This window comes from Rutilus rutilus (genome assembly GCF_951802725.1).
Source record: "Rutilus rutilus genome assembly, chromosome: 2".
In the NCBI taxonomy this organism is placed as follows: Eukaryota; Metazoa; Chordata; class Actinopteri; order Cypriniformes; family Leuciscidae; genus Rutilus; species Rutilus rutilus.
Window position 1 is genome coordinate 53,930,132 of NC_140210.1, and position 26,502 is coordinate 53,956,633.

General features: G+C 36.3%; 3 protein-coding genes across 7 annotated transcripts; 2 read left to right on the forward strand and 1 right to left on the reverse strand.

The window, feature by feature from the left end:
• Window positions 1-212: 212 nt before the first annotated feature.
• Window positions 213-15,661, forward strand: LOC311283178 (CMRF35-like molecule 5). Of its 3 annotated transcripts, none has more exons than XM_084397435.1 (6): window positions 213-251; window positions 326-568; window positions 12,841-13,025; window positions 13,974-14,291; window positions 14,478-14,804; window positions 15,160-15,661. In XM_084397435.1, exons 3-6 carry the CDS (start codon window positions 12,986-12,988, stop codon window positions 15,318-15,320), a joined length of 846 nt encoding a protein of 281 aa, XP_084253561.1. In that variant the 5' UTR covers window positions 213-251; window positions 326-568; window positions 12,841-12,985; the 3' UTR covers window positions 15,321-15,661. The 3 variants fall into 3 exon arrangements, with proteins under 3 accessions (XP_084253561.1, XP_084253560.1, XP_084253562.1); XM_084397436.1 differs by lacking the exon at window positions 213-251 and having other exon boundaries at window positions 300-396; window positions 473-568; XM_084397434.1 differs by having other exon boundaries at window positions 240-568.
• Window positions 15,662-17,051: 1,390 nt separating this feature from the next.
• LOC311283155 (uncharacterized protein) lies at window positions 17,052-22,292 on the forward strand. Of its 2 annotated transcripts, none has more exons than XM_084397393.1 (2): window positions 17,052-17,209; window positions 20,828-22,292. In XM_084397393.1, exon 2 carries the CDS (start codon window positions 20,973-20,975, stop codon window positions 22,032-22,034), a length of 1,062 nt encoding a protein of 353 aa, XP_084253519.1. In that variant the 5' UTR covers window positions 17,052-17,209; window positions 20,828-20,972; the 3' UTR covers window positions 22,035-22,292. The 2 variants fall into 2 exon arrangements, with proteins under 2 accessions (XP_084253519.1, XP_084253518.1); XM_084397392.1 differs by lacking the exon at window positions 17,052-17,209 and adding an exon at window positions 20,070-20,249 and having other exon boundaries at window positions 20,828-22,072.
• A 6-nt stretch (window positions 22,293-22,298) lies between these two features.
• On the reverse strand, window positions 22,299-26,152 carry LOC311283165 (uncharacterized protein). Of its 2 annotated transcripts, none has more exons than XM_084397416.1 (5): window positions 25,033-26,152; window positions 24,761-24,882; window positions 24,301-24,464; window positions 24,077-24,209; window positions 22,299-23,351 (listed from the first exon to the last, which is right to left on the reverse strand). In XM_084397416.1, the coding sequence occupies exons 1-5, from the start codon at window positions 25,112-25,114 to the stop codon at window positions 22,890-22,892; spliced, it is 963 nt and encodes a 320-aa protein (XP_084253542.1). In that variant the 5' UTR covers window positions 25,115-26,152; the 3' UTR covers window positions 22,299-22,889. The 2 variants fall into 2 exon arrangements, with proteins under 2 accessions (XP_084253542.1, XP_084253541.1); XM_084397415.1 differs by having other exon boundaries at window positions 22,299-23,396.
• Between the last annotated feature and the right edge of the window lie 350 nt (window positions 26,153-26,502).

Here is a 26,502-nt window from a genome sequence, read left to right on the forward strand (position 1 = left end):
TGTGACCCTTACACGTTTTGTCTATCAAGGTAATCTTTACAAGTTAATCCAAAATGTATACATTTTGAAGCCTAAATAAAGCCGTCGGATATAAAATGCTAACGGTAGGCTATTGTGACAGTATTAGTTAAGTGATTGACAGTTGTGGTGTCCTATCAGCTGGGAGTCCCTCCTATTTAAGAGCTGGTTAGCTGTAGCCTGGGATGCGTCACGTCCGACTCCACCTCCGTCCGTTGTTTGTAGGACTGTAGGTATGTGCGTTAGCTATAGCAATGGTTGTTTTTATCTTTGTGTGTATGGCACTGACTATTTGTGTTATGTTTAGCCTGTCTCTTCTCTCCGTCTGGTCCTTGGCATTGTCTTGATCGGGACATTTGTGCGCTGCTTTACAATCAGGTATGTGCGAATGGGTTGTGTAGGGCGATCTATTTGTTTTGGTTTGGGATCGTCTGATGTTTGGAGCTGTGCGCAGTGTCCCTGTACTCCAGCTGAACAGCTGATCGCACGAGATTAGAGCGTCTGTGTGACGAAAGGGAAACGCACCGTGCGTTTGTATCATCCTCTTTCGGTAAGTTTAACATGCATGTAACTAAGTTATGAGTTTAACATTTAGCATTGAGGCATAACATTTTTAGTAGTGCTGTTCTTTTTATTTATTCAGATTCACTTCTCGTCCATGGCGTCGCTTTCTATACTGTCGCTACAGTTAACATTACAGCCTGGTTGTTTCTCTGCGGCTGTACGGCGAAAACATTGTATCTTGTATATGGAGGAAATTGTTGCTGTCTGGTTTGCCTGTTATTTTCTGCTAGTTAACTCTGTCAAATTGAGATTGTTTTCATTTATTTAAAGATTGTGTATTTCAACTTGCACCGGATGCCATCAAACTGTGGCTGCTTGTATTTTTACGAGTATCTGTTTCATGATTATATCATGACAAACTGAGTTGAATGTACGTTTTTAAAAAGTCTGTTTATTCATTTTAATTTACTTTCAGGCGCTGGGGTCCCACGGTTGTATGATCTTCTATGGTGGTGGTGCTCCTCTGAACCTTTGCCGTGTGACACTTTTGAAGTGTTGTGGTGTGATCTGAAGTGCACAGTGGTGTGTGAGTGTGCTTTTGGTTGCTCAGTTTAGTGATCTGTCCTATGGTGGACCTCAGCCCTGTAAGTTTTGTGTGTGTTGTGTCTTTTTAAATTGTGTATCAGCCAAGTAAATATTTGAGAGTGATTTTGTTCATTTTTAAATTGCCGGCCTACTGGCTTTTTGAGTCTTCGGATGCTGTCCTGTACAATCATTGCTCAGTATTGTGATTTATCATCTTGCTTCAAATTTTGTATTAATAAATATTTTGTATATTTTTATACCCACGTTTCTGCCTACTTCATTAAAGAGAGTCGAACCTGAGTGACCTAAGAATTGTTTGAGTTTAATCTATATTTCCCGGGGCGAAATTCCCCGGGTGGCGTAGTCGCAAATTTTCCCTGTAATACTGCTCGTAACGCCACACTATCAACGGACTACAGCACACCATGGTCGCGGAACAACGTCATCATCAAGCTTCCTCAAACTCGCTCGCTCATTATGATCTGCGCTGTGTATGAACCATAGGGTATGAACCTATTTTTACAGTCTATGGTATGAAATCTTATTCACTTTTTCATGAGAAATATTGCACATTAGTTTTTTCCAAAAATGTTAGAAACTAACTTTGTTTATGCGTGCCTGTCTGAGATTTTTCTTTTGTTAATGTTTTATTTATTCGTTTATTATTTTATATAAACCTTAATATTATTTTCTTTGTAATTATTATGCCTGATCATTGTGCCCCAAATAAACTTTAAAGATTATCTTTCACTGTATGATGTTTGATTGTGTGTTTACATACCATTTGCTAATTCGCCAGAAAAAAAACACGCTTTTACCATCTCAGAAGCACTAACGTTAGCTATGGCCGTATCAATTTCCAATCTTATGTCCTTTTTCTTAGACGATAGAAAAACAATAGATCGAGGAGAGAACCACTATAAATCTGGACACATGGAAATCATCGTTGTGTGAGCTTACCTTACGGCACGAACCCAGAGTCTCCGCTGGGTAACATCGGACGGAAAACGGTAAAACGAGCATCTTTCATTCGACGACTTGTGGTTGCATCTCGGGACAAAACAAAACACCATTGTCGAACTACAGTCTCTCCACAGAAATAAAGAACTGGTAATCGGTTACCTTAATATCACAGAATTCTGTGTACAACAATATTTGGAAAACCTAAAATTTGAAAAGACTAAATATATAACGTTGTTGTGTATATTAACTGAAAGGTAAGTTAAACTTCTAAGAACGTGAGGCTGAAACGCGGGCTAGTGAGTGAGAGATTTCCTGTTTGTCATGATGATGACGTCTAAAGTCCCCGCCAAAGGATGTAGTCCCTTTTAGCAACTTGTTAGCAACCACCGTTTTTAAGACACAATAAAGTTAAAAAAAATCACAAGCAGGTTATAACTGGTGTGTTTTATGTCATAGATCAAAACGTGAAAATATTTAGAGGCTTTGTTAACCACAGACCTTATTTCAGGCGATTTAGCAAAAACCCATTCAAGAAACCCATAGACTTTAGGGCGAGGGAACCGGAAGTGCTAAAATGCTAACTCACTTCCGCGTTTTGGCCTACAAAGTGACGTCAGAACTTCGGCACTCAATTGTAAGCCGCTTCCTCCTCTGTCATTTGAACGACCGGTTGACTTCCTGAGTCTATGAAACCACTCCCTCAGAAAGAGGCAATGAGCTCAGATTGGTTAGTTCGGCCGGTGTGTTGTAATTGGCTAAACTGCGTCCGGAATCTTCACGCCCATTACCTTTACGGGCGACAGATACATGTGCTCCTGGGCCGGTCAAATGTAATGGTGTCAATATTGCCTCATCAGTTTGAGCCAGAATCAGACCCAGAGAGCAGTGATGAAGAGAGTCAAGCAGAACCTCCGCAAACACGGCTCTTACTAAACGTTTCTGAATGGTAATTTTTTTTTTATTATTATTATTTTCTCAAAGAATTTCCACACGCTGATACTTGAAAATGCTACTGCTGTTTGTTAGCTTTTGAGATACGCTTTCCCCCTGATTAAACATTTAATATAACTGAATACAGGACTGAGTAATACCGTTTTTTAAACATATTGTTTTATTGATAGAATGAACAACCGTTTAACTATTCACAAAACTTACCGGTAGTTTACTCAGTTTGTCGTTTTCTTTAGGTGTACATGTGATAACAGCAGCTGAAGTTCGCTGTTGCGATAATTTTTTGAAGTTTGCACACGTTTCTTATACACACAAAATAACATCGAACTAACTAGCTACTATAACCAAACAGCTTTGGCATTGGTTTGCGTTCTTGATCAAATAAAAAAATTACGTCATAAAGTAGCTATACATGGAAAATACGTTTACAAAATTTGTACATATTACAAATTCGGGTCCAAAATGTTTATACGCATCTGTCATATACTAAAGCCAGCGCTGGCATTTTTTTACATCCTTGATAAAACTAAAACATTACGTCTTAAATTATACAGGCAAATACATTTAAAATGATTAAATCTTACTTGCAGGTTGTGGCCTCTGGTTTTAAAGCTGTAACTGCTTCATGTTGGAGTAATAGTTTCTTGTTGAATCCGACATTGAACTCGTGTAGATTCTGGAAGCTGTCTTCCGTAAAATGCGCAGCACAGAGAGCTAAACTACGATTGTAATTGTCAGGAACATAATCAAACTTAAATTTTAACCATTGTTGACGAACTACAGCGTCTGTAGGAAGCCTGAACACAGAAGACCTGACAGCTACAGCTCTCTCCACTATAACTCCTCCTCTTCGACAGCAGAACATGTTCCGGAGGGAGGGTTGATGTAAATGTATGGGTTAGTTACGTATAAAACCCGGGAAGTATCTCGTAGTCCCATTCGAGTCGTTTTTGTAGGCATTAAACTTCCTGATTTTTAAAAGACGATATCTCCGCTTACGTTGAACTTTCAGCGCAGCAACTTTGCAGATACTGTTCATGCACCAACAGCAACATTACACAGTATTTAAAATGAAAAAAGTGAAATAGCAATCAACCACCCCTTTAAGTGAAGCTGGTAATAAGTGTACGGCCATGCGTTTCACCTTTTTGTTTGGCAAAATGACATCAGCAGAGGTCAAATCTTGACATCAAATTGACATCAACACTTTGACGTCAATTTGACTTTCATTTTTGACCTATTTCTTGACGTAATTTTGACATCAAGGTGCCCGCTGGGGAGTGACATCACACAACCAAAAAAATATGTTCAATATCTCTAACACCAAACCAGCACAAACGTTCGTTTTTGTGGCACAAATCAGCACAAACGAATGGCATAGTTTTGGAGATTATTTCGTTTTATGCACTGTAAAAGTGAATACGCTATATTTACTCAATAAAATTGTGGCAACAGATTACAAGCAATATTATTAATTAAATTGAACAAATTAGAATTGAGCAATAATTAATCAAATTAATTCCTTAAAAGTTAACCATTTAAAATGAGTAAAATTTACTTTTTTTTTTTAAACAAAAATATCGAAATAACAGACAGAGGTCAAAGATGAATTAAGAACTCTCTATTTTTTATTGGCAACATTGAAGACACCTGATGTTAACAAGCAGAATCACTGAAGGAGAAAACCGTAATTGTAAGTCACCGTTATGGTGATCAGTGTTGGTTTTAGTTGGGCTCTTGACCTTAAATCATTATCTTTAGATTTTGTTTGGCTGCTGTACCTGAGTTATAACAGCCAGATGAACAACGAGAAAAGGTGATCTGATGGTGTTGGTTGTGTTTTAAAATAATCATTATTTCACAATCATTTGACCTGATTCTCTGAACTCATATAGTTAAAAATATTATACTGTACAGGAACAGAGCTGCTATAATTAATTATCTAATATATCTAATATAATTAAAAAAAATTTGATTTCGTTTTTTAAATACACAGACATCAAGAATCAGCCTGTGAATCTCAACAATGGTGACATTTATGAAGCATGTTGCAGTTCATTCTGGGTTCCACCAATCAAAACTCATTAATGGCTCCCATCATGCATTGCTGCATGAATATATAATGCGCTTATGATCAGAGGTGATCTGTTTGTCACCATTGCTGAGATTCATACGCTAAATCTTGATGCCTGTGTGTACCTACATAAAAAAAAGTGTTTTTTTTTTTTTTTTTTTTATCATTTGGATTTCACTGAAAAGGCTAAACATATTATGCTGTACAAGGACAGTGCTGCTATAATTAATGAAATAAACACAACTCAGACATTGGGCTCTGTATGAGTTCAGCGATTCAGGTGAAATAATGATTATGTTAAAACACAACCAACACCATCAGATCACCTTTTCTCGTTGTTCATCTGGCTGTTATAACTCATGTACAGCAGCCAAACAAAATCTAAAGTTAATGATCTAAGGTCAAGAGCCCAACTAAAACAAACACTGATCACCATAACGGTGACTTACACTTATGGTTTTCTCCTTCAGTGATTCTGCTTGTTAACATCAGGTGTCTTCAATGTTGCCAATAAAAAATAAAGAGTTCTTAATTCATCTTTGACCTCTGTCTGTTATTTCGATATTTTTATTTTTTTAAATGTAAATTTTACTCATTTTAAATGGTTACCTTTTAAGGAATTAATTTGATTAATTATTACTCAATTCTAATTTGTTCAATTTAATTAATAATATTGCTTGTAATCTGTTGCCACAATTTTATTGAGTAAATATAGCGTATTCCTTTTTACAGTGTGGGGTGCCAACTTCACGGAGGTAATGTAATTGGCTGTTAAATGTCTTGATGTTATTGACATGAGCGTTGTGTAGTGTTATGATAGCTGACAGGGTGGGTCGCTCTAATTAATATGATTTTAATTCATTATAAATGACACTGATGTATGTGCCTCCTGTGTGTTTAACACGAAAGAGTGAATCTGGAGGAATGAGGGTTTTCAAATAATGGGCGATTTATAATTTATAATTACATAGACTCATCGCTCATGCTGATGTTTTTACGATTACAATAAGAGATGAAGGAAAAGAAGCAGATAAACTGAAGTCTCAGCATTCACTCTTTGTCCAGTGTGTGTAGTTAATCTGTCATCAGTGATGCTGAAGTTTGATTGACAGCTGCTGTCTGTGGTGCTGAATCCAGAACTGCCTGTTAAAGTGACAGAAGCATCAGTCAGACTCAGACTTCAGCTGATGATCCTCTGATGATCTGAGGAGTCAATTATGTATCAATTATGGTGGTTGTATGTATATCTTACATTTTGGTAACACTTTATAATAACGTTCAGTTGTAGGTCATTTATAAGTGGTTAGTTAATGATGAACTAATTATTAACAAAACATTCATAAATGATTAGCAAGTGATATACTAACATTTTATGTGTGTTTTGTAGATTCAGTTATGTCATTTACATTTGATTAGTTAACGATTAACTAAACATTTACAAAACATGACTATGCATTTTATAAATGTTTAATAAAGTGTTAAATTTCTGTATGTTTTGCTCATATCAGGTGCACAGTGGTTACACATCATTGTGTTGAACACTGACCTGTTACAGGTATTCAAGGCATTTACAACATTTTCTGCACCCTCTAATTACTACATACAAAATAAATAACATAATTTATGAAACATTTATGAAACGCATATTCGTGTTTTGTAAATGATTAGTTAATCATTAACTATGTGGTGTGAAGGAGTAAGCAGATGTTGAAAATGGAGTGGTGATGCCGGTTCGGGAGTGATGCCCTGACAAAACATGTTTATATTGCACTTGATTGTTATCTGATTTGCACGTCATGAACTTTTATTTATTATTATTAACTGTTGGCAAATAAAAAAATTTTGTAGAAGTTGTTTTCTGTAACTTTCTTAAAAATGAGTGAACACGGAGCAGTTTTTCCGTGAGTGGGACTGGAAAACCCGGAGTGGATCAGGAGCGGAGTGATAACAGAACGCTTAGAGTGGAGAGAGGAACATGTTTTAGCTCCACTCCAGGCTTCGATCACATCCCCCTAAGCAGGGTGAATAGCCTTGTCTTTCCCATTCAAACTAAAATTAAGACATTACACTATTTGAGAAATGTAAGCATATTTACAGCATTAAAATTATGAAGATATAAGGACAGGGGGGAACCCTGATATTGACGGAAATCTGTCGTATAACGTTACTCTCGTAGCGACTGAGAACTTTAAGCCCTGTACACTGTAAAAAAAAATCCTAATTTTACAGAAAATAACTGTGATTTTTTTACGATCATTTTCTTTCATTTTAAATTGTACTCAAAACACTGTAAAATTACAAAAAATATCTGTAAAATAAAAATTCAGCTGTTATTTTAGGTATTGTGACATTAATGACAAATTACAGTAATTCACACTTTTTATACAGAACATTTGTTGTATTTTTCATACAGTATTTTTTCTGTTTTGTTAAATTACATAAAAAAGTATGTAAAATTACAAATATAATCTGTAATTAAACAGTAACAGAACAGTTAAATGATAAAATGGTCAAATGACTGTCAGCTCCCCAAAAAACTGTAAAACATCCTAAATTAAATAAACTGAAAAACACTGTTATTTTACAGGTATTTCCTGAATAATCACGATCAAAAACCTTCATTGTAAAAAAAATCGTAAAAAAAGGGTCAAATGACTGGCAGCTGCGGCTGCCAAACAAAAACCTTAAAATTAAAGTCAAATATGGTAATTTAAATAAACCGAAAAAGCACTGTTATTTCACAGATATTTCCTGCATTATTATGATCAAACACCTTCATTGTAAAAAAATCGTAAAAAAAGGGTCAAATGACTGGCAGCTGCGGCTGCCAAACAAAAACCCTAAAATTAAAGTAAAATATGCTAATTTAAATAAATTGTAAAAAACTTTAAAATAAATTTGATGTCACCATGATTGAGATTAGTGTCTGCTTTAGTTGGGCTCATGACTTCAATTTTTTACTTACGGTTTTCTTTGGTTGCTTTAACTGTGTATTTGATGCACATTTGTTATAGCAATAAATGCTGGAGAAAATTTCAGATGATTTTGGTCATTCTTTGATGATGTCATCATATGATGGCTTGATTCTCTGATATGACAGTCAAAAATATGAATATATTAGCTTAGATTACATGTAGATGAAATTTAGCTTTATACAAAGTCTATAATGTCATAATTTCTCACATGCATATCATTTTTTAAAATCGTAATAATTCAGGAAATAGCTGTAAAATAACAGTGTTTTTCTGTAAAACATTTAAGGAAAATTTCTGTAAAAGTTTTTTGCACTTCTAAAATAGGATATTTTACTTTATTTTTACGGTTTTTGTTTGACAGCCGCAGCTGACAGCTTTAAAATAAATTTGATATCACCATGATTGAGATCAGTGTCTGCTTTAGTTGGGCTCATGACCCGTGAGTCTTTAACATTAGTTTTCTCTGGCTGCTTTAACTGTGTATTTAATACACCTTTATTATAGCAATAAATGCAGGAGAAGTATCAGACGATCTTGATCATTCATAAGTGATGTTACAGTCATCGTGATGATCTGATTCACTGATATGACAGCCAAATCTCTGAATATGTTAGTTTAGATTACATAAATTGTATTACGTAGATTTACGTAGATTACGTAGACCAGTGGTTCTCAAACCTGTCCTGGCGTACCCCCAACACTGCATGTTTTCTTTGTCTCCCTAATAAAACACACCTGATTCAACTCATCAGCTCATTCACCCATGTTATAATGAGCTGATGAGTTGAATCAGGTGTGTTTGATTAGGGCGACAAAGAAAACGTGCAGTGTTGGGGGTACGCCAGGACAGGTTTGGGAACCACTGACGTAGATTGTATTTAGCTTTATACAAAGTCTATAATGTCATAATTTCTCACATGATCCTTGGCAACAATATTGTAATAATCTGAAATTTAAAAAGATATGTATTATATGGAAAAAGTTTTGTGCTGGTTAATTTTTTTTTTTTTTTTTTTTTGTAGTATACACATCAAGAATCAACATATGAATCTCAACAATGGTGACAACCAACAAAGCCTTTTTGTGACTTTATAGTAATTCAGATTTTTTTTCATTGTCACCATTGTTGCGATTCATACGCTGATTATTGATGTCTGAGTGAGTCGATATGATCCTGTCAAAACATTTTCTGTATAATGACATAAAATCTGAGTATCACAGCACTGCAGGATCTTATGTAGCAGTTTTATCATGCAAAAATTAACAACTAATATTTAATTACTTAATCTTTTCAATAAAACTTCAACTTCTAAACCTCTGTTAATTCTCAATAAGAATGTTAGTATGAAAGAAATAAAGTCTGGATTGTAATAAGTGAAGATGCTGAGATCCTGAGAGATCTGGTAGTGTTTAATGTTCTGTTTGGGTTTAAAGTGTTTCTGTATGGTGTGTTTCGTGTGTCACCATTGTGTTGAAGAGTAGAGCCTGAGCTTCAGTCCAGGATGAGCAGAGAAACACTGATGAAATGCTGCATGTTGCTTTATTTAACAGACAGTAACTGTGTAGTTGCTGATGCAGTGACGTATAGTCACAGCAAATCATGCATATAATTAACTGCATGTTTTTCAGTAAAAAATCAGAAAAAATGTGAATTAACTGTGTTTTAACTGTGTGTTTCTGTTAAAAAAGATTAATGAAGATTTCTGTAAAAGTATTTTCCACTTATTTAAATTAGGATATTTTACATTAATTTTACGGTTTTTGTATGGTAGCCATTGCTGACAGTCATTTGACTGTTTTTTATGGGATTTTTTTACAATGAAGGTGTTTGATCGTAATAATTCAGGAAATAGCTGTAAAAAAACACTGTTTTTCCGTAAAACATTTAAGGAAAATTTCTGTAAAAGTTTTTTGCACTTAATTTAAATTAGGATATTTTACTTTATTTTTACGTTTTTTGTTTGGCAGCCGTAGCTGACAGTCAATGACTGTTTTTTTACGATTTTATTTTTTACAGTGTATATATTATGAAGTGTATTACTGAATATAAAATTACATACACTGTAAAAAATTTGCTGTAGTTATGCAGCTACTTGCCAGTAACTTACTGTAGATTTAAATTTATGTTATTTACTGGCAACAGTTTGTTCAAAGTTAAATGAACATTAAACATTAACAAGTCTTTGTCTTTACAGAATAAAATGATAAAATAACAATCTAATGCAAAGCATTCTGGGAACCAGAAATCTTCATCAACCTTTTTCTGTTTTTTTCCTTCAGATTTTGGTTCCCAGAATGCTTTGCTTGAGGCTGTTATTTTAGTTTTATTCTGTAAAGATAAAGACTTGTTAATGTTTAATGTTCATTTAATTTTGAACAAATTGTTGCCAGTAAATAACATAAATTTAAATCTACAGTAAGTTACTGGCAAGTAGCTGCCAGTAATACTGTAATTTCTACAGATTTTTCTAACAGTGTACATTATGATGATATTAGTAAATATATGTCTCACATTTTTAAATATATGAAAATTATTTATGTATTATTCAATATATTGTAATATTAACACAATATATTATTCTGTATAGTTTCAAATATACTGTTAAACCATTCAATATATTGATCATTCATATATCAGGAAATATATTTTCTTTTCATAAGGGGACCCGACCCGACAGTAAATGTGATTTTGTAACATCATGATTTTTTAAAACATGTAATATCACTCACTTCATTCATGTTTTTAGTCTAACCATTTTTTAGTTATTTGCCTTAATTTCATTATTAGACCTACTAGCAACGTTAGGTCAAATTCACTGTAAAGATGTACAATTCTTAGTTTCATTCATGGTGGTAACATGAAAAATTAGCCATTTTCTAGTCGCTAGTGGAAGATTGCTGCAATCTCTGGGACAAACTAACACTTAATAACATGACATTTTAACAAAAGCCACTAGATTTCAAACATAGCCTACCCAGCAGGCACAGTACGTCAATGTGACGTCAGGAAGACGTTGGACTCCAACTAATCCAACGTCAGTCAGACGTCATATTTTGGTTGAAAATGAAAATCAGGTTGACGTCTAAACCCAACGTTAGTTTGGCGTCAAGCTCCAACGTCAGACAGATGTTGAATTTTGGTTGGAATAAGCACCGCAAAAACATGTGACATGCACATTAAATCTGTGAAGATCTCAGCAGAGGAGGATTAAACAACACAAACAGCATTACCAGCTTCACTTATTACTAACCAGACTGACTTTATTTAATGTTCGTTTGAATGAAATCAAGTTGTATTTTAAAGTCACCATGATGGTGGTTAGCGTTTGCTTTAGTTTGGCTCTTGACCCTTGACTTCTTAGTATAAAATTTTCTCTGGCTGCTTTAATTGTGTGTTTTTAAAGCACAATTGTTGTGGCAAAATAGTTTAGAGAAATTGAAATCAGGTGATATTGATGAATCCCTGATCATATTCAGTGTCTAATGTTTTGATTATAAAGGACTGTGTATTTTTAATGTTTTATAATCAAAGCCATTTAATTTTACAGCATGAGAGCAATGTTGTTTACCAAATAAGATAAAGAATTTTAAAAACATTTAGCGCATTAAACTTTTCTCTCTACATTATTACTTAGACATCAAAAATCAGTGTATGACTCTCAACAATGGTGACAATCAATGAAACGCTTCATGCTGCAGTGCATGCTGGGTACCACCAATCAAAACTCAACCTTATCTCCCAGCATGCATTGCGGCATTAATAAATTATGTTGATCTGATTGTCTGGATATTTTGTTTGATTGTCACCATTGTTGAGATTCATACGCTGTTTCTTGATGTCTGTGTGCATCTAAGTACTGGCATAGATGAAAGGTTTTTGTGCACTAAATAGTTTTTAATAACCAAGTATCTTATTAAAAACATTGCTTGATATGCTGTAGAAACAAATTACTTCTATTATGAATAAAACAGTATTAAAACCTCAATCCTATATAATCAAAGCATTAGACACTGAATAAGATCGGGGATTCAGGCAATTGCATGATGATATCATCAAGCATCACCTGATCTCATGGCTTTTTTTGCTACAACAATTGTGCTTTATAAACACACAGTTATAGCAGCCAGAGATATTTTTATATTAAAGAGTGAAGGGTCAAGAGCACAACTAAAGCAAACGCTAACCACCATCATGGTGACTTTAAAATACAAAATATGATTTCATTAAAACGAAAATTAAATAAAGTAAATCTGGTTAGTTTTAAGTGAAGCTGGTAATAAGTGTACAGCCATGCATTTCACCTTTTTGTCTGGTTTATTCCAACCAAAATTCAACGATTGCCCAATGTTGGAGCATGACGTTAAACAAACGTTGGGTTTAGACGTCAACCCGATTTTCATTTTCAACCAAAATCCAACGTCTGACCGACGTTGTAGTATATATCCTGTGCCTGCTGGGTACAATCAGACATCATTTCAACTTAGTTATTTATTTTGTTTAGCTATAGTAAGTGTGAGCTTAGTAGTCATCAAGTGCCATGCCATTTAAATGAATGGAACTTTTTTTTTATGTAAGCAAACGTCAAGAATAATTTGTAACCTTTGTCCAATTTCGATCTTGTCACAGCTCCCTGAAAACTATCAACAAAATGGCCAGTGAAGCTGAGTGAGGATTGGGGTGATGTGCTGCCATGACCTAGTGGAGCATTAGTTTCACTTCCCGGTTTTTCTCTCTCTCCCTCTCTTTCTTTCTCTCTCTCTCTCTCTCAGAGGAAGTGGGCGTCTCTGACACATTCAGCTCTTCATGTTAAACATGTAACCAGGAAATAAACAAAACTCTTCTGAACACACATCGAGAGCTTCAGAAGAACTGAATCTACTAACAACAGAGAAGATCATTTAATAAGAGAGAAGAATGAAGATCATCTGGACTTTCACTCTGCTGATGATTCCTGGTAAGAATCTGAACTCAAGTCCTGATCCAACGATCACATCGCAGAAAAACACAGATTAAATAATGACCAAAAGTTTTAATCTTCAACTAATATGGTGACATTTCCTTTAAAAACACTTTAAAATGAACTTCAGTGTGTATTTAATGCTGGTTTGTTGTAGGTGTCGTGAGGTGTCAGTCTCCATGAGTGTGACACTCACTAAATCACTAAAGATAGCACAGATTTGGTCTTTTCAGTCTTTTACTTCAGTTCATGCTGTTTTATTGACAGTTGAAGAAATTTCATTTCTGTGTATATTAAAGGGGTGGTATAATGCGCTTTTCGAAAGATGTAAAATAAGTCTCTGATGTCCCCAGAGTGTGTATGTGAAGTTTTAGCTCAAAATACCCCACAGATATTTTTATAAAGCATTTTTAAGGTTTTCATTTTTTTAGGGTGAGCAAAAACGCACAGTTTTGTGTCTGTCCCTTTAAATGCAAATGAGCTGCTTCTCCCGGCACAGGGGGCGGAGCATCTAGAGCTCGTGTCCTTTTACCTCACACACACATGCACTGAACATTTCAAAAACTTTTAGCCTTTTATGTTCAAACCGGAGTCTGACAATGATGGAGAGACTCAAGAAGAAGTGACAACATGTAGACAACATTTCTGTAGCTGATGTGTAGTTATCTTCTAGTCATTGATTAGCATATTCTGTCTTGATAATATATAAATCATGTTCCAGGACGGGGTTTATGTAAATTTTGTGTTATGTAGTTCTTACCAGACGTTTGTTGTAGTCCTTAAAAATCAATTTCTTTAAAATAAAATATCTCTCTTTGCTTTGAACTTTGAGCGTCATAACTTTGCAGATGTTGTTTATCATTACACACTAACTAAAGTTAGAAAAGTGAAATCATATTCAACCACCCCTTTAAAGTGTTTTACAGTAATGCTTGTTTGTTGTAGGTGTCGTGAGCTCCATGAGTGTGACAGGATATTCAGGAGGAGGAGTCAACATCACATGCAGATATGATGCAAATTATACAGAGAATGTAAAGTATTTTTGTAAAGGACAGTGGTCAGTGTGCACAGACAGAATCAAGACTGATGTTAAAGATAAATGGGTTCAGTCTGGAAGATTCTCTCTGTATGACGACACAAGATCAGAAGTCTTCACTGTGACCATCAGAGATCTGAGAGAACGGGATTCTGGGACGTACTACTGTGCAACTGAAAGGGTTGGAATAGATCCCCATACTGAAGTGAATCTGAAGGTTTTAACAGGTGAGTAACTGAGACCCTCAAACTCATGATGATCTCCACAACATCACGATACTCAACACTGATTAATTACTGCCGTAATAACACATGTGAAACTCATCAACAACCTTGTTGTCTCCCAATGTAAGATTTAATTTAATTGCATTGATAAATTGTAACATTGCTGCACTTTATCTGGATCTTAAACAGAGGATTGTTGTGTGAAGAGCATCAGTCTATCAGCTTCTGCAGGAGGATCTGTGAACATCAGCTGCAAATACCCACAATCCCACATTCATGATGTGAAGTTTCTGTGCTGGACATCTGGAGCTGATCTCTGTGCTAAAGAGACGTCTGTGAAGGAGAGCAGAAGATGGAGGGATGAGGGAAAGATCCGGCTGTATGATGACAGAGAACAGCAGCTCCTGACGGGAAGCATCAGTCATGTGACTGAAGAAGATTCAGAATACTGGTGTGGAGTTCAGTCTGATCAAGGACACAAGATCTTCATCACACGAGTCCTGATCAGCATTACAGGTACAGATGATTTTCTCAGTGATATTAATCATAATGCAATTAAGAAATAATTAATTTCGTTTTACTACAGTGTTTGGCATTGCAGCATTAGTGCGTTAGATTGGACACGTATTACTTTATTTTTTTAAACTGCTTATCAGTCACTCTGATAGCTGTATTATTCAGTGTGAAACCACAGGCTTCAGTTCCGGAAACTCAAACTAACAGCTCACGAAGTGTCTGTGTCAGCAAACATGAATTCTGGGTAGTGAATGTGTGATAGACATCAGTAACACGTATCATGAGAAAAGTGATGTGTTCTGTGTGTGAAAAAAACATCCTTTAGAAATTTATTGTTTTATTGTTTTATATACAGATGTTTTAGAAACAACATCACCACCACCACCATCCTCCTCCTCCTCATCCTCCTCCTCATCCTCATCGTCCTCCTCACCACCATCCTCCTCCTCCTCATCCTCCTCGTCCTCATCCGTCTCATCAGTTGAATCTCCACAGCTGAGAATGTGTATAAAATGATTATTTTAAAGGACACACAGATGTGCAGTAAACAGGGTCCAGGATGAACACTGAGAACTCAATAAGACACAGATGTTCTTTAAACATTTTATGAAGATTATATTTTCCTCTTTCTTCCTGCTTGCTGCAGTTGCTCACTTGTGGATTGAACTCTTAACACATTAGCACATGATTTTCTGTAAAGCTGCTTTGAAACAACAGTTACTGTGAAAAGCGATGCAAAAATTAAAACGCCTACGCCTTAATAACTCTTATATTGTTTTCTCTGTTTCCAGACTGAGTAAAGTAAGCAAGTGTTGTGTGTAGTTGATCAAGAGGAGATTGTATTCCTAAATTTGTAATTTTTTTATTTGAATTTTTTGTGAATGTATACGTATTGATATGTTTTGCGACGCGTTGTTCGCTTTGAATAAAATAAAAGAGTAAAGTCAATGTGCGGTAGAGTGGTCTTATTTTTGTCATTTAAATCCGTTCTATCTACTTGCACCAGGCTGTGCATGGACCTTGGTGTGAATTGGTATTGATGTTAATGTACCTATGTTATATGTGATTAGGTTAATTTATTGTTATTGTTTGTTAAAAGTCCAAAAGCCTGGCCATCTCTCTCTCTCTCTCTCTCTCTCTCTCTCTCTCTCTCTCTGCATGCATGGGCATTTCTGGAGCGTGTGTGAGAGAGTTTGAGTTTTGAGCGCGTGCATTTGTTTATTTTTGTGTTTTCCTTATATTTCTTTCTTTCTTTTTTACTTCTAAGTTTGTTTATTTGATTTAGTATTTGTCTGCTGCCTGCTTTCCTAAGCCCCTTTCACACAGCGCATTGAACCCGGGAAATTGCTTGCAAATTGCCGGAACGCCTTCTGTGTGAACGCAAACACGACCCGGGTTTAATGCCGGGATCGATGCCGGGTTGGGGACCTAGTAACATTGCCGTGTTCAGTCCCGGGTCGCGCGCTGTGTGAACAAAAGCCGTAATAATGCCGTGTCGTAGTGATGACGCTGAAGCCGGGATCGTTCGCCAGCTGTGAAACGGTACGAAATGCGCAATTTTATGATCGAATCAGAGAAATAAATGCACAAGCGTGGTTTCATAAGCTCATAAGCAAACTGAAGACGCTGCTGAGACATTACAAGTCACATCGATGTCACGTGTCTTTCCGGGACATACACGGATTGTGTGTGAACGCGCTCTCTGATTCCGGAAAATCACTGGCAGTGTGAATGAACCAAAATCAAATGAACCCGGGTCAAATCCCGGGTCACTTTATCCGTGTATTTTCCGGAATCTCTGTGTGAAAGGGGCTCTAGAAAGCTTATACAGAGGCTTCTGGGTGTAGGAGAGGTTGGCCATCAGAACATTCTCTCCGCATCCAGAATGAAAAACGCTACTGTGATTTTTTTTAACTCGGTGGAAAGAGCAAACGAGGTGGTTGCGTATAGTCATTGATGAAATACTTACACCTGTTTTACCTCTGTTGTTACCATCAAAAAAGTCGCTGTCACGTTATGGAAAGTTGGTTTCACCGATCAAAAAGATTACGATCTGGTGCGAATCTCCTGTATTGAAACATATTGTTTCATTTAGGAGATTTGCGTTCATGATCTTCAAAGATGACGCAGAATTGGACTTGGCACTAAATTTGCGTGTGGATGATTTTGAATAATGTCGTGTTTGTCTGACAAAATGAAGTGCTTTGGATGTGGTAAATCGGGCCATTTAATCCATTTATATTTAAGAGGCGCTGGATAGTGATGCAACTGAAGATACTCCTGCTAAACCGTCTGGGGTCGGTCTGACTGAAGCAGTGCTGACAGTGGATAAACCTGCTGGGGAAGAACATCTGTTGAGGAGCCTGTGGAAGCTGGATCGACCTCGACGGAATCAATGAATGAAGGTAGGGATAGGCTACTTCAGAAACTTCTTTAGCTGAAGAAACTGGGTTGTTGAACATGAGGAAAGGTGATGTGTCTGACATACACTCAAAAAAACATGTGTCTAAACATAAGATTTATGTATTTGAATTGCATAACAAATTTCCATGCATTTTGATTACATAGTTTTAACATAAACCAATCAATACTCCTGAATGTGATTCATATTTTTAAGTCATATCTAAATGTAACTGATAAGATTTATGTAATTGTATTAATAAACTGAATGTGATTTATATTTGTCAGTCGTATGTAAATGAAACAGGTAAGATTTATGTAATAGTACACAGAAAAACGCCCATGTTAAATTAACACTGCTCAGTGTTCATATGTGTGCACACTACAGAGTTAAAGCAGTGTTGAAGTTAATGAGATAATTAAGTGATGATTGGGCATTAATTATGAACACCTGCTGTTAACAAGCAGAATCACTGAAGGAAAGAGAAACACAAGAACTACAACTGACTTCAGACACAGCCTTAGATGAAATCAACTGAAGAGAAAAGAAGACATTAAATCTGTGAAGATCTCAGCAGAGGAGGATTAAACAACTCCACAAACAGCATTACCAGCTTCACTTATTACTAACCAGACTGACTTTATTTCATTTCTGTTTGAATGAAATCAATAGTTGTATTTTAAAGTCACCATGATGGTGGTTAGCGTTTGCTTTAGTTGTGCTCTTGACCCTTGACTCTTAAATATAAAATTTACTCTGGCTGCTATAACTGTGTGTTCATAAAGCACAACTGTTATAGCAAAAAAGCCAAGAGATCAGGTGATGTTGGCTGTTTAATGATGGTGACAGTTTAATGATGGTGACAAAGTCATCATCATGTAATTGCCTGATTCGCTGATCTTGTTCAGTGTTTAATGCTTTGATTATATAGGATTTGTGTTTTTTTAATATTGATTTATTCATAACAGAAACCATTAGATTTTACAGCATGAATTCCAGCAAGGTTTTTTTTTTTTTTTTTTTTTTCATTGTTAGTGCACAAACACCTTTCATCTATGGCATTACTTAGACTCACACAGACATCAAGAAACAGCATATGAATCTCAACAATGGTGACAAAAGATAAAAAAAATCCAGATGCATAATTTATTAATGCTGCAATGCATGCTGGGAGATATGGGTGAGTTTTGATTGGTGGTACCCAGCATGCACTGCAGCATGAAGCATTTCATTGATTGTCACCATTGTTGAGAGTCATACACTGATTCTTGATAGCTAAGTAATAATGCTTTTAAAATTCTTTACATTATTTGATTAACTGTTGGATCTAATGCTGTCAGGTCACACAATAAATAAAACAAAATAAAAAACCACATAACCCCATTAATCAAAGCATTAGACACTGAAAAAGATCAGTGATTCACGCCACAATATGATGATTACACCTTCATCAATAAACAGCCAACATCACCTGATCTCATTTTCTCTTGGCTTTTTTGCTGTAACAAATGTGTTTCATAAACACACAATTATTTCAGCCAGAGAAAATTTTATATTAAAAAGTCAAGAGCCCAACTAAAGCAAACGCTAACCACCATCATGGTGACTTAAAATACAACTATTGATTTCATTCAAACGGAAATGAAATAAAGTCAGTCTGGTAAGTAATAAGTGAAGCTGGTAATGCTGTTTGTGGAGTTGTTTAATCCTCCTCTGCTGAGATCTTCACAGATTTAATGTCTTCTTTTCTCTTCAGTTGATTTCATCTAAGGCTGTGGCTGAAGTCAGCTGTAGTTCTTGTGTTTCTCTTTCCTTCAGTGATTCTGCTTGTTAACAGCAGGTGTTCATAATTAATGCTCAATCATCAGTTAATTATCTCATTAACTTCAACACTGCTTTATCTCTGTAGTGTGCACACATATGAACACTGAGCAGTGTTAATTTAACATGGGCGTTTTTCTGTGTACTATTACTAGGGCTGGGCGATTTAAATCGCGATATTGTTATGCGCATCTCGTCAGTAAAGCCGGTTCCTTGATTAGTAGTAAATCACCATCACCTGCTTTCAGATGGAGCGGCATTTACTACAAAGAACCGTAGTTAACTGACAAGCTGAGCCATATCGCATTAATATCGCGGACGTATCGCCAGCGATAATTAATGCGATATGGCTCAGCTTGTCAGTTAACTACGGCTCTTTGTACACAGCAAAAACTCCAGTGTTAAATTAACACTCCTGGGAGTGTATGAGTCCACACTCAAGAGTGTTTAAGTTAATGAGATAATTAAGTGATTAATTTAGTGATGATTGAACATTATTGAAGACACCTGATGTTAACAAGCAGAATCACTGAAGGAGAAAATCACAAATTGTAAGTTACCATTATGACGATCAATGGTTGCTTTAGTTGGACTCTTGACCCATATATTATTATCTTTAGATTTTGTTTGTCTGTTGTTTCTGAATTATAATCACCAGTTGAACAAAGAAAAAAGTGATCTGATGGTGTTGGTTATATTATGACAATCATCATTTGAACTTGATCACTGAACTCATTAAAATCCTTCTTTCTGACTTCGATTTATGTTGTTGATTAGTGAATCTGCATAAATGCCCAGAATTTTTTCTATAATATGAAGGATTTCTAAAAAGTTGTTTAAAAAAAAAAATCATTCTTCTAGGCACACACAGATGTCAAGATTCAGTCTATGCATCTCAACAATGGTGACGAGCAGAATATTCAGTTAGGAAAAGTAAATTACATAGACAATTCAGATCATAATTTATTCATACCGCAATGCATGATGGGAGCCATTAATGAGTTGTGATTGGTGGCAGCCACTGCAACATGCTTTATAGGGATGGCTAGTGCCTACGTCATCGTAGCCAAATACGTCACTTCCGTGTCCAAACCGAATTGGGCTAGAATGGTGCAGTGCTGTGTCCCAAGTTGTAACAACAGAAATGATGTCAATAAAACGATTAGTTACTACCGCTTTCCTTTGGATGACAACGAGAAGAGGAGATGGCTTAAACTGATACGGTAAGCTGGATATCTAACCATGAAAAATACATTTAAGTGCGGGCTAGCGCCAGTATTTGCGCTAAACGTTAGCCGAGATAACGTTACCTGTTGCTGTTAACGATGGAGTGGGGCCACATAAAATAATCGAGATTAAAGTCATTATTTACGGGAATAAAGTTGCCATTTACTAGTTTAATGTGACTGAGTTTAAAGTCGTTATTTATGAGAATCAACTAGCTAGTTATTTATGAAAAGTCATATTGTAAGATATTAAACTTTTTTACAAAAAACAAACATTTTACAAGAATGAACGAGATTAATTACGAGATATACGTAATATTTTACAGAATTAAGTCGTTTACAAGTCCTTTTTTTAGATTTACGTGACAATTTACCAGAATAAAGTCAGTATTTACATTTTTGAGAATGAAGCCATTAACAATATAAAAGTCACTATTTATGTATATACAGTTGCCAAATTGTGTTGCTTTTGTGGAACAGGGGTGAGAGGGACAAGGGTTCTGCACTGGCAGAACCTACTTCTTTTTGTTTATCGCCACAGAGTTCTTTATGTAATGTTTTTTTCTTTTATCCAGGCGTAAAGATTTCACACCTAACTACAACTCAAGGGTCTGTGGATGGCATTTTCCACATGGCAAAGCAGCGGGGCCCACACGGTTTGCCTGGAATGAGGGAAAGGCTTTTCCTCACATCAGCCAGCCGACCAAACGGCAAAAGAAAATGCTCCCGGCGACTGTAGAGGACGAAGGAGGAGCTGAACCAGGCCCAAGTCACCTTGACACTGCTCAGAAGACCCCAAGTAGTTCAAGTGTTTTGGTGCTTGAAATTGAGAATAAGATGCTCAGAAAAGAAAATGACAAACTGAAGAAAGAATTGGAGAAACAAAAACAAACATTTTCATTTAGTCAAATATCCTCCCACCCAGACATAGTCAACTATTACACTGGCTTGCCAGATGCTGCCACAGTCTTATTTTTGGAGACCCTTCTTTCCAAATTTGATCTCCAGTATCACTTTGATTGGAACGTCCAAAAAATGCCCTTAATCGATCAGCTGCTCTTGACTTTGATGAAACTCCGACTGAATTGTGGTCTTGTTGACCTTTCTGTGAGGTTTAACTGCTGCCGGGCCACAGTCACCAACATCTTTATCACCATCTCCAGTGCCCTGTATGACATTTTGTATGTCGGCATGATGGAAAACAAAATTCCTTCCAGATTCAAGAACCAAACCTCCCTGCCACATTGCTTCCAACCATTTCCCAATTGTCGGATTGTGCTCGACTGTACTGAAGTACCTGTGTCCAACACAGAAAGTTTGGACACCCAAAGTCATCTGTACAGTCATTACAAAGGAGGTACCACGCTTAAGGCTCTGATTGGTGTGGCACCTAATGGATTCATTACCTTCGCCAGTGACCTGTATGGTGGAAGCACATCGGACAAAGCAATAACAGCAGACTGCGGAGTACTTCAACAGCTAGAAGCAGGTGACATGGTGATGGCTGACAAGGGCTTCACTATTCGTGACATTTTACCTGCAGGTGTTTCACTGAACATCCCAACATTCCTTGTCAACGGACAGTTCACAATGGAGGAAATCAACCACAACAGACTTATTGCCAGTGCAAGAGTTCATGTGGAGCGTTCTATTCAGCGCCTGAAAACATTTCACATTTTGTCATACATTCCGTACCAGTATAAAAAGCATGCAAACAAGATACTGAAAGTGTGTGTTTCTCTCACAAATTTACAGACACCCATCCTCCGTGAAATAGCATGAATTTCCTCTCACTGTTTGCCACAATGCCATCATCAGCATTGAATTTTTCTTTAACTGTATGAACTGTATCAATGTTGTTTTTTACTTGCTAATCAATTTTCCTAAACTCACATGTTAAATGTTATATTTTTTTAAAGGTTTGTTATACATATTATCAACACAACTGTGTTTGATCCTCCATAAGCTGAATGAATAATTTTGTTCCGTTTGACAGCCTGGATGCAACTGAAGCTGAACAAGACAATTAAAAAGTCTTCACACTGATTATGTTGCTCCCACTCAATTTATTTGAACTGCATGTTACTGCTTTTCTTTTTCTTTTTTAGAATAAATAAAACAACAAAACACACAAACATCATTTTAACTGGTACAAATGCACAGATATTGATATATACAAATTGGGAGAGGCTACAACATTCAAACTGAAAATAATGCTTTAGAACTAGGAATGTCAAGATTAACTGATTTTTACAATAACCGCGGTCCATAAATCCACTCAAACGCATGAAGTCAATGGCAGGTTCATAAGTTAAATGTGAAAATCTTATTTTCATAGCGGCCAAAGGAAGAGTTAAAAAAAAAAAGGATCATGTGCAGCCGCGTTTGTCACGTAAAAATGGACATGAACCGTGTAAGCACATGGAAAGACATAGATCTTTCAAAAACATCCACATAAATCTGCTTTCTTATAGCTAGCTAGGTAGGTATAGGTATTGCTAATAATGATAATAATAATAATAATAATAATGATATTCTACTGCCTATTTATAAGTTTACTTTTTATTATATTACTTTTTTATATATATTTGAATCCTGACATCCCTATTTAGAACATGTAAACAAATGCAGGGTTAATCATTTAATATCGGAGAGAATATGGGGCAGGAAAATGTCCTTATAAAATGTTTCTAAAACACTAATGTTGTTTGCCCAAGCTGGATCTTTATGGATGAACAGAATTACAACATCCAGCGGAGTCCATACCACCAGGTGGCATGTGCCAGCTCCCGTAAGGTACAGGTTGCCCTGAATTTGATGCCAGTAGTTGTGAGTCGGCTTCATTTTCAGTAGGCCAGTAACTTCATCCAGTTTGAGATAAAAGTCCTTTGCCTCTGCTGCCTGAATTATGGTCTTGTTTCTGGCTGCATAAGGACATTTCACCTCAATGATGCAGTCAGCAGATACTGTCCCATCTGGAGAGCCACCAAGCAGGCCACTGTCAGAGAGAAACACTCCGCTCTCCTGGATGGTCACACCAGTGCGCTTCATGTACTCTTCTTTAGCCTTTGGCTCATGAACGATTCCCCAATCACAAGCCTGGGGGTTGAAAGGGAATTTCATACACAATGGCATCACAAGGTGCTTTATAAAGGGAGAGAAGGAAAGAAATATCAGCCCAACCCTTGTAGTACAATCTTTGTTTACACTTGTTTGATTTAAAAATTACCCTAGGGTCTCTATGTGGGTTTTTTCTGCCACCAAAGGGTGATATGTAGAACTAATTGACAATAACCTTCACTGTATTTGAGAGTAAAAACATTTTTGGTGAAGAAACTTAATTGTACATAAATTTTGAATATGTGATAAAAAATAATGTAAACGGTCTAAAATACACTGTGGGCAAATTTACAACCCTTTCAAACCTAGTTTTGGCTGTTTAAAAGCCACAACCATTACAGCTGAAAAAACCTCTGATAAAAAAATTTGATCAACCTTTTTTCCCCAAACACTATTCATCAAGCTCAGACCTGATCAAAACAATTATTTTTTTGTTTTTAAATAATGGATTTTAACCTTGTGAATGCCTTTCATATGTGATTTCACTGCAGTGTCATGGTTGAATGAAAAATTGTGGTTATAATGGGAGTTGCTGGGGAGTATTACTTAAAATTTGATGCTGCAGAAAAAGTAATGTGCCAAAGCAGATGTTTTCACAAGTCTTTGGAAGATCCAGGAGTGTGATAGCATATAACAAATATAACTAAAGGATATGTTTTATTACAGTACCCAAGGGTTAAAAGAACTTTGTGTCCATCACTTACATGAGCTCCTTGCTTGAAGTTGTAATGACCAAGCAGCGTTTTGAATAATGAAGGAGGGTAAGAGTTCCTCTTCACTGCCGCCAACACAAGACCAAAGTTGCTGGCTGTAACTCTCTTCTTGCGATATGCCATCCTGTTATAAAGAAACACACAACAGTTAACCTCACAGTCACTAATGACTTTTAGTACACATGAAATCAATCGATCCTTGTATGTATTATTACCATAAGTCATTCTGAGTTTGCCCAACTGTGGCCCTCTCGATGGCTTCCTTTTGTTGTGGGCTCACAGCAAGGGATGAAAGGAGATGTTGAGCTTTGTCCTCACAATACCCGGAGTTGGCCAATATCCCATCAAAAGTTTTGACGTGATGGCAGGGGTCAAAAGTCTGTCCCAACAAATATCATTGAATCAGAATAACAACAATTAGATCCCTTCATGTCAACATTGTTCACAGACATACATATATTGAGTTGCCTTGTGTACGAAATGCGCGGTTTGAATAAAGTTAAAATTAAAGTCTGAACAGGTTTATGTCTGATTTGCAATTTAAATCTGTGGATATGTCAAACTAAATTTACCATCTTACTAGGGATATCGTCAATCTTTGTAACTGATTTAATGTTGTGTACATGTGAAGTTTCTGATAAAGCAGGACATGAAACAACAAAACACAAGTCAAACCTGAGGCAGTGCAGGAGGTTCTGGAGCTAATATCCAACCCAGACCTGTAAAACGGTCAAGCTGTGCCAGAGATGACGATGCCCATTCTCTGTCCTCCGGGGTGACAGGGCGTTTAATTCCAGCTGAAAAAATAGCATAAAGGATATGATGGTAACTGCTATCTAACCCAGGCTTAGATTTTACTATGAAAAGAAAACATATGGTCATTGTTTTTCCAATGATAACAAAACAGAAAGCATGACAGATATTTCCAAGTTACTCGAAGAACTAACCTTGTGATGTGGAAGGTGCAATCACAGACACTTTCTTGGCCGTGATTTGCTCTGTTTTGGGTGTCGTGGGCCTCTTCCACATACACTCGACATCCGTGCGGGTGAAGTTCTTCTCAGCCCAAATGAGGAGGGCTGCAACATGGTGGCACTTGGACCTCCCGATGGCACAAGAGCAAGAACTTGCCTTCACTTCCTGTCCCTCAACGTGTACCTGAGTGAAATCAACTTTGCTAACCCTCACAAAAAACTCTTAACAATGCTAAGAGGCAAAGCTTTGTAGTGCACTCTGTAAGCCTGCACTGCTAACTTTTTTTTATTATAGTATGTTTATTTTTTTATTGTTTATACTTTTTGCCCCCTGAAGTCTGGTAGTCACTGTATAAGATACCTCCTATATTTACTATTTAATTGTTCGTTTCCTGTCTATTCTGCACACCCTGAGTGTTTTCTTGAGAGCTGAATGTAACAAGTGAATTGTGAGATCAATAAAGGTTTTTCTTATCTTTGTGTTGCACTAGGTGGAGCCAACAACTAGTTAGGTAACGTCTAATCTGTATTGGGCGAGCAATACTTTTCCAGAGTTTTAAGTTGTCAACAAACCATAGGTACTTATTCTAACATAGCTAAGTACAATAGTTAACGTTACACTTGTACAGTAAAGTTAGCTTGGTGGCCGACAGCCTTATGTTAGCGAGGTAACGGTAGCTACTAAAAACTTGTAACGTTTGAACCGTGACAAATGTACAATCTTTTTATGGTAAAGGGCGACAGCTTAATGTTTGATTAACAATTTGTTTTATGCTCATATAAAACAACAAAAGTCATAGAAATTTGTGCCATTTGACGAGTCACTCAAGAGTCGGGACCTCACCTCAACCTCGTAAACTTTACTTTTCATTGAAGCCTGTACTTTCCCTTTCAGACTTCCACCTGCCAGCACACTAACATTTACAACTCTGTTGGAGTTGTACGAGTTCAAACCCTTTTTCACGGACTTTGGGGTGTCCGCAAAATACGATGTCACCGTAAAAAAAGTGACCGGTTCCTTAGCTACTGCCATTGTGTTTACATTAGACGCAGCGGCTTGGACACGGAAGTGATGTCGTGACGTCACACTAGCCATCCCTATTATTGTCACCATTGTTGAGATTCACAGGCTGATTATTGATTATTGTCTGTGTTTTAAATGAATTTATCTGAATGTCTTTTGATCAGAACAATGTTTATTAAATATTTTGAATTATAAGTAAAGTACTGATAATCATAGGCTGAAGAATCACTAAACTGCAGCTAACAAGTTAAACCAAACTATCTCAATAAGTTTCCTTTTTCAGATCACAGCATGATTATGTCAAAACATAACCAACACTATAAGATTAACATTTTACTTTGTTCATTTAACTGTTATAAATCAATAACAGCAGACAAACATCAGTACATATTAAAGTAAACATATAATGGTCTAGAGCC